Source organism: Candoia aspera, chromosome 1, assembly GCF_035149785.1.
Source record: "Candoia aspera isolate rCanAsp1 chromosome 1, rCanAsp1.hap2, whole genome shotgun sequence".
Taxonomy (NCBI): Eukaryota; Metazoa; Chordata; class Lepidosauria; order Squamata; family Boidae; genus Candoia; species Candoia aspera.
Window position 1 is genome coordinate 123397593 of NC_086153.1, and position 17537 is coordinate 123415129.

At 37.5% G+C, this 17537-nt stretch overlaps 1 protein-coding gene across 1 annotated transcript in view; it reads right to left on the reverse strand.

Moving 5' to 3' along the window:
* The window catches only part of COL19A1 (collagen type XIX alpha 1 chain), a 182591-nt gene that overhangs the window by 30658 nt on the left and 134396 nt on the right, over positions 1-17537 (reverse strand). The window contains exons 22-31 of the mRNA XM_063313353.1: positions 15246-15299; positions 13833-13922; positions 11308-11352; positions 11137-11214; positions 6249-6284; positions 6108-6161; positions 5955-6008; positions 4188-4229; positions 3085-3138; positions 2071-2124 (exon numbers count right to left, since the gene is read on the reverse strand). Of these exons, the coding sequence (XP_063169423.1) occupies positions 2071-2124; positions 3085-3138; positions 4188-4229; positions 5955-6008; positions 6108-6161; positions 6249-6284; positions 11137-11214; positions 11308-11352; positions 13833-13922; positions 15246-15299 (561 nt within the window). The remainder of the gene's footprint in view (positions 1-2070; positions 2125-3084; positions 3139-4187; positions 4230-5954; positions 6009-6107; positions 6162-6248; positions 6285-11136; positions 11215-11307; positions 11353-13832; positions 13923-15245; positions 15300-17537) is intronic.

A 17537-nucleotide genomic window follows, 5' to 3' on the forward strand; every position in this document is an offset into this window, starting at 1 on the left:
TAGGAAAAAAATTAAGTGATTATTCAGTTTACAATAAAACTGAAAATACAATAAAGGTGAAAGAATATTGAAGAAAAATAAAGCAAAAGATCTGGAGGCAGAACATGTTACTTGATACAATAATTTTCCCTTTCTAATGGGGAAGAGAACTGTCTCTAGTACATGTATATGGTCTCAAAATTATCCTGTGGGGTTTATTCAAAGATCAGTGAAACCTGAAACATTATCAGATTGACTTAAAGTACAGCTCTGCTTTGCTGGTGTTGAAACTCTATTTCGTTCAGGCATAGTCTGCTGTCTCGGAAATAGGATTAATTTAGCCACTTGCAGTGCGAGAGAATGTAAGAGCCACTCAAGAGTGCTAGATTGCCTAAGAAGCTTATCACCTGAGCAGCAATGCGATTCCTGCTCAATAACCGAATGAGTTCATGTGGCACCCCACTGATCTAATAAAAAGTTTTGCCCTCACTCTGGAGCCTCTTAAAAATCTAAGTGCCAGTTATAAACTAGCCCTTTTATTTGGATTTGCTTGTTTCTCCTGGGTTCTGAAGAGTGAGGTATTGTTAAGAGTTGGTTGATGTCAGGTGTCTGGATTTTCTGCTATTGCTGCTTCTTTTACTGCCTTGCAAAGGAACCAATCAGCATATTGTGAGCCACCCAGATAAATAAATGTTGTTGGTTCCCTGTGCTGAATTTAGAATCATTCTGCCTATTTTACCGAACAGGCTCAAGATACAGGCTTCTGCTATACTGGTGCCATATTATGCAACGCTATATTGTTATCTTTTGTTTTTAGTCTTTGCTAATGGACATGGGAGCATAAGGCACTCATAGCTGTATACAGCTGGAGTGGTATTTAAGCCTCTGTCAATGTTTTAAAAAGTCCATAAATATAGTGTCTTCACAAAGCAAATGTATTCTCATCATCAGCTGTTTGTCAAGGTAGTCATGACAGTATGATACTAGCTCGTATTATTCCTTATTATCCATGTTTAGTTTCCAAAAACTAAACTCAGAGAGATCTTAATAAAATTCAGAAAACCACATGATAAATTAAACCAAATCATAATTTTAAAAAACAAAGGGGGTCTTCCTTACCTTCGCCCACATAACTTATATGCTATTTTTCAAAATGGTTACAGGTGTTATATTAAATCACCTGGTTTCATTTTAAGAAATTGAAAAAGCAATTTACTCTTTTTGGTTGAACTTATTTTACTCTGAGATTCTGATAAAAGATTGCTGATGACATCTATGTTTGCTTACTTTGATGATGCCATAAACACTAGATTGAGACTCCCAATTTTTGGCCTGCAGGTATTTTTAAATTTTAAAAACAACCCTTGCATTCAGCTACCAAGTGGAGACATGGCCGGTTACACAATGTCGCAACATCCGCTATCTAGGTAATACAGTATGTTTTCTCTCTTGTAGAGAGAGGAGAAACAGGTAGCAAATAGAGGGAGGTAGGAAAAAAGAGAGAGAGAAAGGGAGAGAAAGGGAAAGAACAAAATGCAGACAAAGGAAGGCTGAAGGGATAAAGGCAGAAAAATGGAAAGAGAAGTTTGGTGGGGAAGAGAAGAAGTATGTTATTCAGCAAGGAACACTTTATTCAACTGAAAGGAACAAATAGCCTCTTTCATTTAAGTAGGAAAAAAAGCTTCCTGACTAAAAAAATGATTCTGGGAAGAGAAACTCTCTCATTAAAGATCCCTTTGTCTCAAGGATCCTTGCTGATATGGGAAATCCATGTTCCTAAGGTCATGTTTTTTGGGCAGAGGAGACTTTTTGCCTTCAGTGATGCGAATAAGGAAAATCATTCTTTGGGGTGGGAGGGAGCAGGGAAGTAAACTCACTTTGAGAAATGGGTGGTGGAGAATGCCTTCCCCGTGCCAAAGATGTCTTGTTTTCTAGGGCTAATAGATTTGGCAGCGGCAGCAGCAAGGCTGTTAAATCAAATGACTTAACACAAAAGGTTGCTTGACTGGCTAGACTGAAGACTTGGAAAATGACAAGAGCGAATGCTAACTGGAAAACAATTCTTGTTGCAGCAGGAGTAGATCTTCATACCTCATCACCTTTCTCTCCCAGAAGACCAGGAAATCCACGTTCCCCTTTGCTCCCCTGGGAAAAAAGAAAATAGACATTGTCTGGTTTATTAAAAAAAATAATAATCAAAGAATACATTTTCAAGTAATGGATGCCAAAATAGCACAGCAGAGATTGTAACACACTCCTTGTTCCTTAGCTTTAACAACTGCAGCATCAATGAGGGCTTAAATGCATACAAGTATTTACACTGTTAGAACTGCAATCCTTTACATGCTTAGAGTTGAATCCCACTGAATTCAACAGAACTGACTTCTGTTTAATCTTCATAGAATTGTACAGCTGATGTTGAATGAGAGAGTAAGAGAAATCACTTTGTATATATGAATTAGCTTTTGGACAACCCTGAAAAATCTTCAAGCTAATTTTGCACAGGATTTTTTCTTGGTACTTTGCTATTCCTGCATCTGTAAAGTGCAACATCCAGTAAGAGATAAACTAAGGAAAAAAAGAACAGGAAAGGCTTAACAATTCCAATTGTCCATGATAAATCAAGGGACCAAACTGAGGGGCCTAATCATATGGAAATGAGTCCAACAATAAGCCAGTAAAACTACTGCTGTTGCAACTCTGAGGACCATTGTGCAGCTGAGACATTGTTATTTTGAAATCAGCTCAAAGTATAAAACCTGTGATCTGGCAAAGTTCATTGCTTTGCCCAGATTCCTTCTCTTATAATGTTTCCTTGATAAATTCCACTTAATAAGTCTCCTGTGCAACTACCTCTTTAATTAAAAGTGCCATTTTCTGTGCCATTTTCAGAACAGCTGCCCAATTGGCTGGTCACTTATTCTGAGGGGGGCTGTACAGGAATGTGGGATGCACACGGGCTTTTAATCAGCCACAATGTTGATTATTTGTGGTAGTGAAAAACAGTGCATTTACAACTTTAAAAAAAAGCAGTGCATGTATAACTAAATAAAATACACAAATGAGCAAACTTCATTTTAAAAAAAAGCTCAGATGAAGACTCACCTTTGGCCCTTCTCTTCCTGGGATTCCTGGGGGACCTCTTGGACCAGGATCACCCTAATTAATAGACACAAAAGACAATGGTGGAGGGAAATTTTAAAAAAAGTAGCCTTGGAACATGGATTCATAGGTACACCTTCCTAACTTCAAGGCCATGCCTATGATAAGTTTGCAATAATCCCTTTTCTCCTCTGAGAAACATTCTGTCCAAAATATCAAAACCCATGGTGATAATTCTTCCAAGATAGAGAAGCTCATGTTTTGAATATTTAAAGATCAGGGCAGGGGCAGGAACAAAAAGTTAGTGGACTCAGCACTAAAGCTGCAACTGAATTAATTCTTAGTATCCTCTGACAGATTTCCCTCCTGTCAAGCCAGATTTGGATTCCTCTAATTCTAATAGAACATTTTTTTTATATTTGGATTCATGGCCCAACAAAGCTACATGTTCATACACAAGACAATTACATATACAGATATAAACAACAAAATAAGATCTTGATTTAAATATATATAAATAAGATTCTGATAGCATGAAGGAGAACTTTAATGGAGCTTTCCCATATTTTGGATTTTTGATTACAAAGTGATAAATAGAAGAATAAAATTAAACATTAAACATCAAAATTAAGAACAGAGACTGTATACAGGTGGCCTTCATTATTCAGGAGGCTTCTGTTCCAGCCTAAAAATTGCTGAAACAAAACTGTAGATAACAAGACTGAAAAAAGTAGATGTTATGCATGCAGAAAAGTCCATCAGCCATTTTACATTCATGAAAAAGAAACATAAAGTCTTCCTCCAAACAGAACAGGCACCAAGAACCACAGATACATGAAACTCTTTACCATAAATAATAAACTCTGGGCTGACTTATCACCCATGGATAATCAAAACTGTGGATGGTGAATTATGAATAATGAGGGCCATCTGGTGTAGATCTCCCATTGCCTCTAATCATTGAGCCATCTATGGGGAGATGGCTAGGAAACCAGTGCATGCCAAAACTCTGCTAAGACTAAAAAGATCCAAACCACCAAGTCTACGAAGATGTGTGTATGTGTGTGTTTTAAAGTGGGGAAGAGTGGCTACAAAAAGGCAATTACCTTTAATAAAGTACCCATGTCACCAAGAAGAGGAAGAGCAACCTGCAGTTAAACACACTGTTAGATTGGTGCTTACATGATCCCTAAACACATTATTTTCTTTCTTTACTGTATTTGTTTATTCCATCTTTTCAGATAAGCACTGTTCTGTATCTTCAAGGACACTTTATTTGGAATTAAAATGTAGCGTTTTTAAAGTTAATAAGGTACGCAGTTTGTCCCTATTTTTGACATTGGGAGAAATGGACCAATAACCTCAAAAAGTAATCTGAATTTAACCTGGCATTATATAAACTGTTTTGAGATTTTAAATATTTAAATATATTCTTTTCTTTTAATGCTGCTTAATGCTGCTTTTCAGAACTGTATTGTTGATTTTATGGACCAAACTGAGTAACTCAGGAGAAGAATCTAGGGCCATCAGGACAGTAATTCAGTTGCTAGGTAATGTTCTTCATAACAGCTAGACCCATGGAAGATTTTGCTAGACTGATAAAGCAGCAGTGCCCCCAAAGGGGCTAGCTTTCAATCATCCTCCACATTCTATAAAAGCAAAAGACAGTGCTCAAGGGAAAGAGGAAGAAAGAAAAAGAAAGGAAGAAAGGAAGTCTGGGGTGCTAGCAACCCTGGTCTTTGCAATTTGAATGCACATTGAAGCCCAAGTTCTTATGAAAAATGGGATACATAACTCAGTTAGGTTGCCTATATTTACTTGCTTTGAAATTTATGTGTGGGGTTGTTAGCCACCCTTATTTTTCCCTGTATTTTCCTTTCCCTTTTTATATCTAAAGATTTGGCTTTATTTGTCTACTAAGTGAGTTTCTTACTGAAACCTTTCCCATGGGCAAGACCACATGGTCATACAGCCCCCTCTTACATTTCCAGCTTGTTAAGCCCAGTATTGCTATCTTTTTTTCTGTCTTATCTGGCTGAGCCAGAAGGAGAAGTCCTTTGGTGGAAGGGCTAAGAACTCTGCAGCTGGACAGAATCTTCAGGGTGGCAAGAGGTTCAGTTCAACTGGTGGCAGTTTATCATAATTATTTTTTTAATGGAGAAAACCTTGGAAAAGATGTCTGAAAGGGAGGCTTTACATTTCATAACATCTACAAAAAAAACTAGGAAGAGGGTTGCAGAGAGGGAGAGGAAGAAGAAGAGGAAGAAATTTTGTCTGAAATTCTTCAGATTTCCTAATTTCTCTTTCTAAACCAAACCCTAAATATTCCAAAAAACCAACTCTGGTTGAAACCTAATCTGAGACAAGAAATTTAACATTCAGCACAGCACTAGTTCTTGTAGTTCTTCATATAATACACCCACGTCAGGGATAAGGTGAAGAAACAACACTGAGCCAGGAATGAAGCTCTAGTCTTTATTGTTTCTACCATACAAACAGAACCTTGCCAAACTGAGCAAAACTAGCAGGCTCTAAGGGAGAAACTCCACAAGCTCTAAGGTGGGTCCTGCCTGAACTTCTTGGCCAGGTGCCCAAGGTCCTCCACACTTTGCATGTGTGTTTCCCCTCCTTCCTCGCCTGCAATCTCCATAACAACCCAGGAGGCCTTTAAAAGAGGAATTATGAGGGTTACCTGAGTTTATATCCTTTTTAGCTATGTAAGAACCCTTTAGGGAATGGATTCAAAGGTAACTTACACTATTCAGCTGTTAATAATTGACTTTAGGAAATATATATTCAACTATAAGTGATTTTAGATACATTTGCAACATTTGCCTTACGTGTAATAGAGTCAAGTCAGTTTATATACATACTGGGTCACCTGGAGGCCCTGGGATTCCTGGCTTTCCATCTCGTCCTGGAATACCCTAAGTGTATACATAAAAACAGGGCAGGGTTTGTGGTTGTTGTAATGCTTTTGTTCAAGGATATATTACCATCTTACTATTCAATTTGTTAGTACTTACATCAAGGCCAGGAGTTCCAGGAGTCCCAGGTAATCCAGGAGGCCCTCTTGGTCCCTGTGGCAGGAACATTGGAGCATTAGGTATCGACACACAATAAACACAATAAAAGTATTGACCCAGATTTCCTATGAAGTCCCTTACTTGGAATCCTGGTGTCCCAGGAGGCCCTTTAAGACCCTGGAAAAGAGAATGAGTGAATAAAATCATCATCATCGTTGTCATCATCATCATCCTCAATTTACATTGAAAAAATTTCAAGGCAGTGTACAGGTTTCATGAAACAATTTATGCCCAGGGCAATAATAGCAGCATGGCTACTCAAAAACTAAAATAACAGATATTCAAGTGGGTTCACAAGTTACCCTGGCCCAGGGCCTACTGAAAAACCAAAAACCCAAACCTACTGAAGTCTTCAATGCCTTCTCAAAAGTCAACAGGTTTGGGGCCAAATACATTGAGTGGAATGTTGGGTTTCTCACTTAAAATGGTTGTGTCAAGAACTATTTTGAAAGAGAAATGACAAATAATCTACAGCAATACAGAATTCTGTTCTCTGATTTGGCTATATATACCAGGATACATTTCCTGGGGAAATGCAGATCTCCTGAAGAATAATTGCCACTGAACTCAAGAACATGAAATCAAACATACTTCATACATATTGGGCTTGCCAATGATGAAATGTGCTGGGTTTTCTGTCAGCTAAAAAAAGAGAATATAAACCTGGTCATTAGCCTGTGGATTTTCATTAAATCTAGAAAGACCTTAGTCCAAAACAATGATTTATTCTGTATTAAAAACAGGCAGAAACTAAAATATAAGACAAATGTTTTGAAATCATTCCTCTTCCTGCAGGCCCACAGATGGAAGGGGGCACATGAGACGGAGATTTATAATCCTTGAGATATTTTCCAAAGCCTATTCCCTTCCAAATTACAGAGTTTGTCTGATCCTAGAGTAGATCATTCATGGTTATGTTACTCCATAGCTTTTATTATTACTAGATTTACAGAATAACTGAGTAATTGTAATCAGCAAATATGATGATAGTGAACTTTCCTAAAGTTTTAAAAAATGATTTTTTAAATAAAGCCCAGAGGCACATTTTAAAATATGCAGATTTATAATAATTTATTTAAATTTATTCCAACAGTTATGCCCTCTACTTTTAATCTGAATACCAGATGAAAGTGAGACAGATTGAGATAGCTCTACTAGTTGCAGATGTATGCTACAACTTGAATACTGGTCAAGAGTGTGATTGCAATGCATTTATTTTTATAAGATGTTTAAATTTACTTCAAAGACCATAGGTATACAACATACAGCCTTCTTTACTGACATTTACAATGACATCTGAGAAGCAAAATGAGGCAACCTGGAAAACAAGTATTTGCTGCTCTAGTAATCTCTACAGTCAAACATCTTGGAGAGGACATTTTGAATACTAGGGCCAAGCAGCTCTTTGGATTTAACTCCTCCTCCCCCATGCAGGAAAAAAAAAATCTTCAGATTGCAAAAGGGCACAATTGTAGCACATGTCTGGAACATTTTGAATCCACTGTGCAATCCCAGGAAAAGAAGCAGCTGCTTTAATGAGATGCAGATAGGTGCCACATGCAGGCTCCTGCATGCTCCGGAGCAACTTTTTTGAACTGAATCTGAAGCACTACATGGCCCCATATTTTCTATTTATGATGTTAAGGACCACAGAAAACAATGAAAAAGAGTGGTCAATGACTGAGGGATATACAAATAATCCTTAGCATCTTGTATGAAGGGTGTAGCAGGAAGAACATTCTCCAGTTATCTTATACCCATTACAAGATTCTAGATGTCACAGCTATATCTCTGTCATGGTAAGGAAAACATTTCAGGAATGGAGTTTTAGTTTTTTAAACAGCTATTCTCTGATAGCCTAAAAGGAGTCATCTGAATAAAAAAAGCTATAAAACAATGTATTAAATCTTGCTAAGAAATAAAACACTGTAAACTATTATAAGCTAAAAGTGTACTAGAAAAAGCTTCATGTGGCGCAGAGTGGTAGGCGGCAGCATTGCAACCGAAACACTCCCCATGACCCGAGTTCGATCCCAGCGGAAGCTGGATTCTCTCTCGGGCAGCTGGCTCAGGTCGACTCAGCCTTCCATCCTTCCAAGGTCGGTAACATGAGCACCCAGCTCACTGGGGAAGGTGACGACTGCGTAAGGCAATGGCAAACCACCCCGCTACAGACTGCCAAGAAAACATCGCAAAAGTGGCATCCCTCCAAAGGGTCAGACATGACTTGGTTCTTGCACAGGGGACCCTTCACCCATACTAGAAAAAAAGGGGTTATTATTGTTACTGAAAACTTGCCAAAGTAAAAAACCCACCAGGATTTCAAAACGATAAGAACTGGATCTCAGTTTTGGTGATTGATCAGCATAAATGTATCACTTGAAGCTAAGATTCTTCTTAGCCAATTCTATTGATTACAGCAGAATATGGTATTGGAAATCATGATAAGAAGCTGCTTTCACAAGTCAGATCATTGGTGAGTCTAGTTCAGTACCATATCAACTCCATGGTGGGCCATCTCTGCCATGCAACGTTTCACCCCCTAAAACCTGCTGGAAGACATATCTCTGTTCTCTATGCAGACGATGCAGCAATACTTTCACGATTTAAAAGAGCACTGAGAGCACTAATACAGTACTGCAAGGAAGACCAGCTAGAAATCAATTATCAGAAAACTAAAATCATGGCATTTGCCAAAAGGCCCAAGAACCACTCCTGGAGCAAAGATGGCCACAAGATTGAGCAGGTCTCATGTTTCAAATATCTGGGAATAGTCCTTCATTCTGCCAGCAGTAGGAAAGCCCATGGGGATTACGTCGCTGAAATTGCACAGAGGAGCTTATCTGCCATTCTTAAATACCTCAAGTCAAGAGGTGGCCACTATATACCTGTAACACTCAAATTATTTGAAGCCAAGCCAATAGCACAATTCCTGTATAGTGCCTAGCTTGGCCCCTTCTCCAATAATGCACCATTGGAACTTGTGCAATCTAAATTTCTAAGATCGGCCCTTCAAGCCCCAAAATGTGTCTCTAATGCCACCCTGAGACTAGAGACAGGCCTCATGAAAGTGGAGGCTAGGGTGTGGGTGGTCATACTCATTGGCTCAGATTATCCCTTTTCCCCCTTGGCCTTGTCCCATTAACTATGAGGGGTGACTTTCAGTCCACAAGGAAACAGGCAGTGGCAACTAAAATCTCATCCCTGGGCTTCTCTCCAGGTCTACCACCCACCATGGGGTATGATCAGGCCAAAGCACTCATTAAACAGTATGTAGCAGACAGAGCACCAGTTGGGTTTAGCCAGGTCCCCAACCTTTATTGCCAGTGAATCCAACATGTATTCTGCCTGCCCTATGACATACTTAACTAAACTTGAGGTACCAACCATCAGAGGGCCTTTACTTTGGCATGATGGCACGCCTTCCCCTCAGCTGTCCTTGAAGGCCAATACAGGAAGAATCCTAACCTGGAGAGACAAGGCCCCCATGACTCTGGTCACATAGAAACAACAGAGCGTGTGCTCCTCCAGTGCCTGTATTATAGAGACATTTGTACTAGCCTCATCTTACCATTATTGTATAAATACCCAGGGTGCTCAGGACGATTTTACACCTCCCTGCTGCTGTCAGATACCAATGCTGCTACAACATACAATGTTGCCAGGTTCTGCGCAGCAGCGCTTGAAGTTCATCAGATGATGACTGGTGCCAGAAACTAGTTTTAATGAGCATCTAATTCATCACACTAGAGTACTGTACTGATAGGTATACTAACCTTTATGCTCCTCTACACCCATCTAATGCTCCTACCCCTCCTTTAAGATTTTTTTCCTTTTCTTTTAGACTTCTGTGATTGATTGATTGATTGATTGATATTCAATTTTAATGTATTTTCTATGCTTTTAACTGACTGCACCCCACCTTCTTTATGCTAGCCTTTGACCGTAATAGATGTGATCTGATAGTTCAGTGCCATCCATCCAGACTGATAGTTGCCCTCTGGGAGTATGGAGTTTTTCCTAGCTCTGCTTAGAGATTCTGCAAACCTTCTGCAATGAGGTGCTCTCCTCTGAAGATACGGCTCCTTCTAAGGGGGGAGGAGTAAAAAAATTCTAGGAAACATTCATGCATTCAGGCATTCATGCACTCCCTTTATATGTTGTCCTTAATAACATTTTTCTGTAGAGTAAGGCTTCTCAAGATATTGGTCATGGTCCTCTGTGGGGTTATTAGCAACTTAGAAGATGAGTGACTAAGCTCCACAGGCAAAGCAGGAATGCTATGAAAATACTTATAGTTCCAGCCATCTATCAAAACTCTCTATCAGCAGTTTTTTTTTGTTATTATTTACTCAGCTATTACTTATTTTTATTGATGAGGGAGGGTCACACAAATCCATCTTTCCTTTTCATGGGTTCTGGAATTTGAGAACCCCTCCTGAAGAGAACTGTTTACCATCCAATTTAAGATCTAAATGCAAATGTAAAATATGCAAAACATGACATTCATAACTGTATAAAATAATAGAGAAGAAAATTTCCAAAACTACTCAACTTTAAAAGATGTGCATGGGAGAATAATATGACCCAAAGGAATCTTTATCCCAGGGTAGATAGACGCCATGTGCAGAACTGTGCTTCTGGCTTAGTTGCACTCTGGGAAGAGACAGGGCCTATTACCTTGCTAGGCAGCAGAGCAGAATTCCTTTCTCTCCATTCCCTTGACAACCACAAAACCCGAACAGAAGCAAGTTTATTTAAACATTCTGTTCAGATATGCTAGTAAGTGTAGTAGTGGGATCAGCCAAATGCCATTTTACCATTTCTTTACAGTGAAAAAGAAATCATATATATGAAATCACATATTAAAGGTAGAGCCGCCATCAGTATTGCATCAATGAAGCAATTACAGAACAACATTCATGCTAATAATGGGGTGAAAGGAGCACTACACAAATTCTGTACTTACGGGTGGTCCTTGGGTTCCATTTCCTGTGGGCCCTGTCTCCCCTGGAGGACCTTGTACCCCTGGAAGCCCTCTTTCTCCCTGAGAAAGGAATGAGACTTGGTTTTAAAAAACCTTGAATAAAAGCATTACTCCAAACAATTAAAATACAGGATCAGAATAGGCTTTCCCTACCTTAGGCCCTCGTGGTCCTAATGTCCCAGGAATGCCTGCTAGACCCTAAAATAGAAAAGAAAAAAAAAGAGAGGGAGAAAGCTATGTATATGATGTTTTTGTGAAATTAGGAAATAATAAGAATTAATTCTTAAATTGACATGAAAAATTCTAATTTAAGACACAGGTATGCTATTGTATAAGAACAAATAAGGTACATTATAATGATAATTATTCACTACTGTTTTAGTTGCAGAATAATTTATGGGCTAATTACGTATAAGAAGTAACAAAGGGAATCATGATGGAACAGGGAGACAAGAGGAGTGTAGAAATGAATAGCTTACAAAGTCGAGTCATCTGCAGCTGTTTGCTTCAGAGACATCTTTTCAAATGGCTCATTACATATAACCCGATAGCTCTGAATTACACAAGCTTATCTTTGAAAATACTCAGCGCTGAGCTTCTAATGGGGACATTGAACAGCTGTGCCCGTGGGCTCAGTGGGCAGAACTGACAATGCAGCAGTTTCTTCTGGCTCAGGCAGGTTTTTCCTGAAGCCCAGGAGTGTTTTTCAGGAAAAAGGAAAACACCTGGAATCACCCCATCTGTCCTCCAGATGGATGCTTGCAGCCAGAAGATCGCAAACAGCATTCACGCTCAACTGGTAAGAGCTAGCTAGGAAGCTGGGACATCACCATTTCCAAGCCACGCTGTAGCCCAAAAGAGACACTAAGACCAGCCACTCCATTTTTAAATTATCCAATTCATATTTCTTTTAAGTACTTGTACCCTAAGAGCGGCTTTCTACAGCAAGGAGAAGCAGGTTCTCTTGGTGTTTATCGTTATTTTGGGGATTAATTTTTTAAAAAAATCTTTTTAAGCTTTGGACTTTGTTTGCTATCCAAATATTAATGAGGATTGAGAGTAAATAATGGTCTCCTTGTTATTGTTTTTGTACTAAATTTGAAGATATTAACATTTTCTTACACATTAAATTGGCTGGTTTGAACTCTCAGCTTTCTGCTTCTACTTTCCCTGGGGAACTCTCTTATCTCACTTTCACTTGCATAAGCACATTCTAAAGTTCTTTCATATCTTCAGCTTTCACTGGTTAAGCTCCTAGGGGGCACTATAATCTACTGCGTGAGACATGGAGGAGTTTAAGCAGACTTTCTCTGACTTTCAACGAGATTTTAAACAGATTCTTTCTGATTTCTACCAAGTTTTTATGCAAGGCATTCAGGACATTGTGGAAAATATGAGCTCTAAAATGTGTCATCTGTTTGGGGATGTTGTGGAGGAAACTGAGGAATTTAACAGAGACAGAATTGTTTCTTCTAAGAGTGAAATTGGGACTTCTGTTTAAATGCTGGATGAAGATCGGATAGACGAGTTGAAGGAATTAAAGGAAGAGATTGAGTTGCAAGCCATAAGTGAAATTGATCTTCTGATGGAACACCATGGAAAAGAAGGGGTTATTGTGTATGGGAGAGATACATAATAAGAGAGAAGAGAAGTCAGAGTTTTTGAGGGGGGCAGTTGGGTGTTTGATTTTTTTTAAGAAAAAAGCTCTGTGCACATTGTGGGGTATGTAAATGCTGTGGTTTATTTTGAAGTGGGATAAGGATTTAAGAATATTTATCTGGATTGCTTTTAGGGTTTGGCTGATTTCATCTTTATCATAGTAGAGGGGAATATATAGAATAGTAGTAGGAAGGAAATAATTAAATAAATGTTATCTTTGGGGGGGGAATTGATTAGGAGGGGTGTGTATGTGTGTATGTGTTTGTGTGTGTGTATATATATACACACACACATACAATATATATATGTGTGTGTGTGTGTTATCTTTATTTAAAAAAAATAAAATATTTTATTATAAGGGGAGGGAGCAATTGTATTTAATGATTTTTAAAATGCGACACTGGAATGATTTATAGAAATAATGTGATTTTGGTTTAATGTAGAGTAAGGGATTATGAAAAATTGTATATTCTTGCTGTTAAAAGTTGGAAGTCACCTCTTTTTGTAATTTTAATAATTTTCTCTTGTGTTTCTACACTTGTTTAGTTTTTCCTTTTTGTTTGTAGTTTTTTGTTTTTCTGTAGATTTTATCTTTGCCTGAAACTTAAAAAAATTCTTATAAAAAAAGAAAATACTCAGTGCTGAGCTTCCAATGGGGACATTGAACAGCTGTGCCCGTGGGCTCAGTGGGCAGAACTGACAGTGGGTTAATAAACAAAAGGCAAGGTATGAAATGGTGTACGGGCATGGTGGAAGCAAGGATGGTTTGCAAGCATAGAAAGGTAGGGAGAGAGATAATGAAGTGTTGGTGAAAACTAGTTTTAGCTATGTTTTCTTTTTCTTAAGTCATGTTTTTGAATTCTTTGACACACCAGTTCTTTCTCCTTTCTGTACTCTGCATAACATTGCTTTCCCTGAATGTAATAGTGTATGCAATACTGGGTAATTCTACTTGAGGTCAAAATTTTTGTTCTGGTGACTTCAGTCTTTTCTGCAATAGAATGCTTAATGATACTTACTGGTTTTCCTGGAAGACTTAATCCTGGAGGCCCTGGGTCACCTTTAGAACCTGGAGGCCCAGGTGGGCCTATGATTCCACCAGGGTATCCCTATGTAATATAGATAAAAACGCTAATTTAATAGGAAGTTAAAAGAGCCAGATTAATGTATTTTATTTAAATTAACTGAATTATTTTATTTCCACATTCTTCCTGTGTTGTCAAACCACTTGTCAACATAGGTAGCCATCTTCCTAGCTACATTCCCAAGTAGCCTCATTCAATTAATTTTTACATTACCCTTGTTGCTGGGCCTAAATCAGTGGGATAGCTTTTACTTATCAAGATTTTTTTAAAAATCCATTCCAATGCAGATGACTCTCCAAAAACAAAAGAACAAGTCTCTGCTGGGGACTCCTCATATTGCGATCTCCTTCTGGCTGCCTACCAAGCATCTTTAGAACAAAGGTGCCAATGTTTTTTTGGGGGTGGCGAAGGGGGAAAGGACCATGTTCTGCTGGAAACTCCCCAAAATGGATAAGGCTAAGACAAAGTGATAGCTTATGCTAAACAAGAACCATATTTAATCTATATACTACTAAAACTCTTGTGTTTGTTTGTACTTTGTAACCTTTAACTGGGTGAAGTGGTGCATCATAGGGCAACAATTTTTGAACCGAGGTACCTCAAATGGGCTAACTTACAGAATGCATCCAAAATCTGGGACCCATGACTCCCATGGAATAGAAATTTGGCAACTTTTATAAAACATTTTTTGACATAAAATTTATCATAAAACATTTTATGACATAATACAAAATGTCATAAAACATTTCCTGTGGTCAACTCCTGAAGTTTGACTGTGCTATATAGTTCAACACTGGCTACTTTCAAGGCAGATACACCTCTCCCTGAATTTTAAAGAACTTTTTCAATACATTAGAAGCTCTGCCATTGTTGAAGGCATTGAGGAATCTGGTAAGGAAATATCTCTGAAATGATGACCCAGTAGGTCATGGGTTGTCTAGTTTCATTTATAATGAAAATCAACTTCCAATAAATGTAAAAATTTCCTGTTAATGTTATTGTAACCATTAAAATTGCATTTTGGTGGAAACTTCTGGAGTGGCTTCTTTCAAACATTTGGGGAACTGCATGAAGCCTAAGATTGCTCCGTTTGCTCCCTTTAGTTGTTGAGTACTAAGTTCTACTTAGCTAACCCAAAATTTACCATTCAGCTTGAACCATTGCCTCAGTTTAAGAATATTCATCACAGGGTAATTTTTTCTCTCAACCAACAAGATAGCAGAAACACAGTATATTGAATCTATCTGAGGTGGACAAGATAAAACCCATACTGTAGCTGGGACAGACATACTGAAAATAGAATCTCTCACCTAACGTGCAATTATTTGATATTGGTTTAAAAATTACCTTTTCTCCTTTAATCCCTGGTTTTCCAGGTATTCCATGTTCTCCTGGTAAGCCCTAGTTAATTAAAAAGAAAAGTTTATCATCTTGGACTTCATAACTAATTATTTATTAAAAGAGGAATAATTCTGGAAAAAATACCTCTAGTATATAGTGGACTTCACTAAGATTTTCCTTCCTTGGAATGACAGGCACAATTCAAAGAATAAAAATTCTATTTAAAATATTTATCTTCTATAAGACAGAACCTTATGCTTATTCAAGGCTTTCAAAAATGGAAGATAAGTAACAATAGTTTTCATATATTCTGTGGAATTCTACCTGAGGGATCATCTCATTACATTGACCCATCCCACCTGGTCAGGCAGGGAGGGCATGTTATGGACCCTGTCTATGAAAGACTGTTAATTGGTGGGGCCCAGGAAGAGAACCTTCTCTGCTGTGGCCCCTGCCCTATGAAACATTCTTCCCCCAGAGGTAAGGCAGGCCCCTACTCTCCCGGCCTTCCAGAAAGAGGAGAAGACCTGGTTCTGCCATCTTACTTGGGGTATGAGGAGGGGTAATCAATCCTGAGGGTGGTTAGCACCTTGAAGAGGTATCCATCAATTAAATGAATTTAACTTAAGAATGTTTTAACATCTCTGTCTTGGATTTTATATTTATAGTTTTATTTAAGAATATTGTTTTTATTGTATTTTAATCTTTATTTATTCCAGTTTTATTGTAAACCACCCGGAGTTGCTCTTTGAGTGAGATGGGCAGTGATGAAATTTGAAATATAAAAAAATATAAATAAATATTATGCAGCAAGGCAAATATAAGTATCTAGAGTATGGCTTTTAAGGGGAAAAGAATTGACCAAAGGATTGAAATCTGAGACACACAAAACATAATGTTTCTATATATTGTACATTAGTTGTATGACAAAGGGGAAGTTAGAAACTAATATTTATCTATAATGTCTTTAGTAATTTTATCTTTGTATTCTTAAACAACAAATGGTGGGAATTTTGGCACTTAGCTCACAAATTTAAATTCTTACGGAAATAAAATTCTTGTTGAAATAATATAACATATGTACTTATAAATTAATGTTTTATATGGTTAATTTCTAATCAAAGATATACTAAGCACTAACTTTACAATTTTGGTAATTCCTTTGTCCACTTATTATATTTTTGTACCAATTAATTTTTTTCTTATATTTTTCTCTTGCCTGTTTGTTCACTCTTTTTTTCTTTTCAAAATCATTAGTAAATTAAAAAAAAATAAAAGTTGAAGTTGTCCATGGCCAGCAAAACACAAGCACTAAATATTTTTCACTAGATGGTGCTAGACTCTTGTAAGCCAAATGAATTGTTTAAGAAATTGTAATATGATCTTGGTTTTATTAAAAATGTTCATAAAAGCAGATGTTGTTTATCTGAGATACATTTCTTTTTTAATTTGCTTTCAAATGTATGTAATTTATAACCTTGAGGTGTAATTTATAACCTTATATAGTTAAAGGCTGTAATGAAGAAAGCAGACATAATTACATGGCAAAAAGTTTTCCTAGCCATCTTTGCCTCAACCATATTGACTTTATTATCTGTCCTTGCTTTCTTTTTATCTCTGTCCTTAAATGCAGGAACATGAAACATGAAGTAAATTAGAATATATCGAAACAAATGGGGCATTCTAAAGAGCTCTATTCAAGTTTATATTATGTATGTGACCACTCTAGAATAAATTCTAAGGAAGAAAAGCAGAAAATTAAATAGCCTTCAGGCTTTACAATTAATTTCATTCAAAGAAAGTAATGCTTCTCTCATATTTATGCCTCATATATGACACTGGAAATGACAGAACTTGTCAAAAAAAGTATATGAATTCACAATGGAAAAACGTAATTATTTCCATATAGGAAAAACACATTTTATTTTATTTTATTTCTTTGTAAGGTGAAACTCAGACTTTGATTACTTGCAGAACAAGTAACTCATTTATATATGTATAGGAATGTAAAGACACTAGAGTTCTGAATTACTATGTTCTCCTGATCATACACATGGGAAAAAACTATGTTTCATCCTCTTACAATGAGCTCAAGATAGCATACCTAGATGTGAGTACTTCACTGTCTTTACAATTCATGTAAAGAATATGAGCATGGCAGAGTTTCACTTGCCCAAGATTCCTCAGTGAGTTTCATGAGGATCTGAATTCAACTTTCCTTGGCAGCAACCACCTCATTATCCATTTCTACAGATTCTCTCTCTTGTCCCGGATCAATGCTACATGGCATATCGGGCA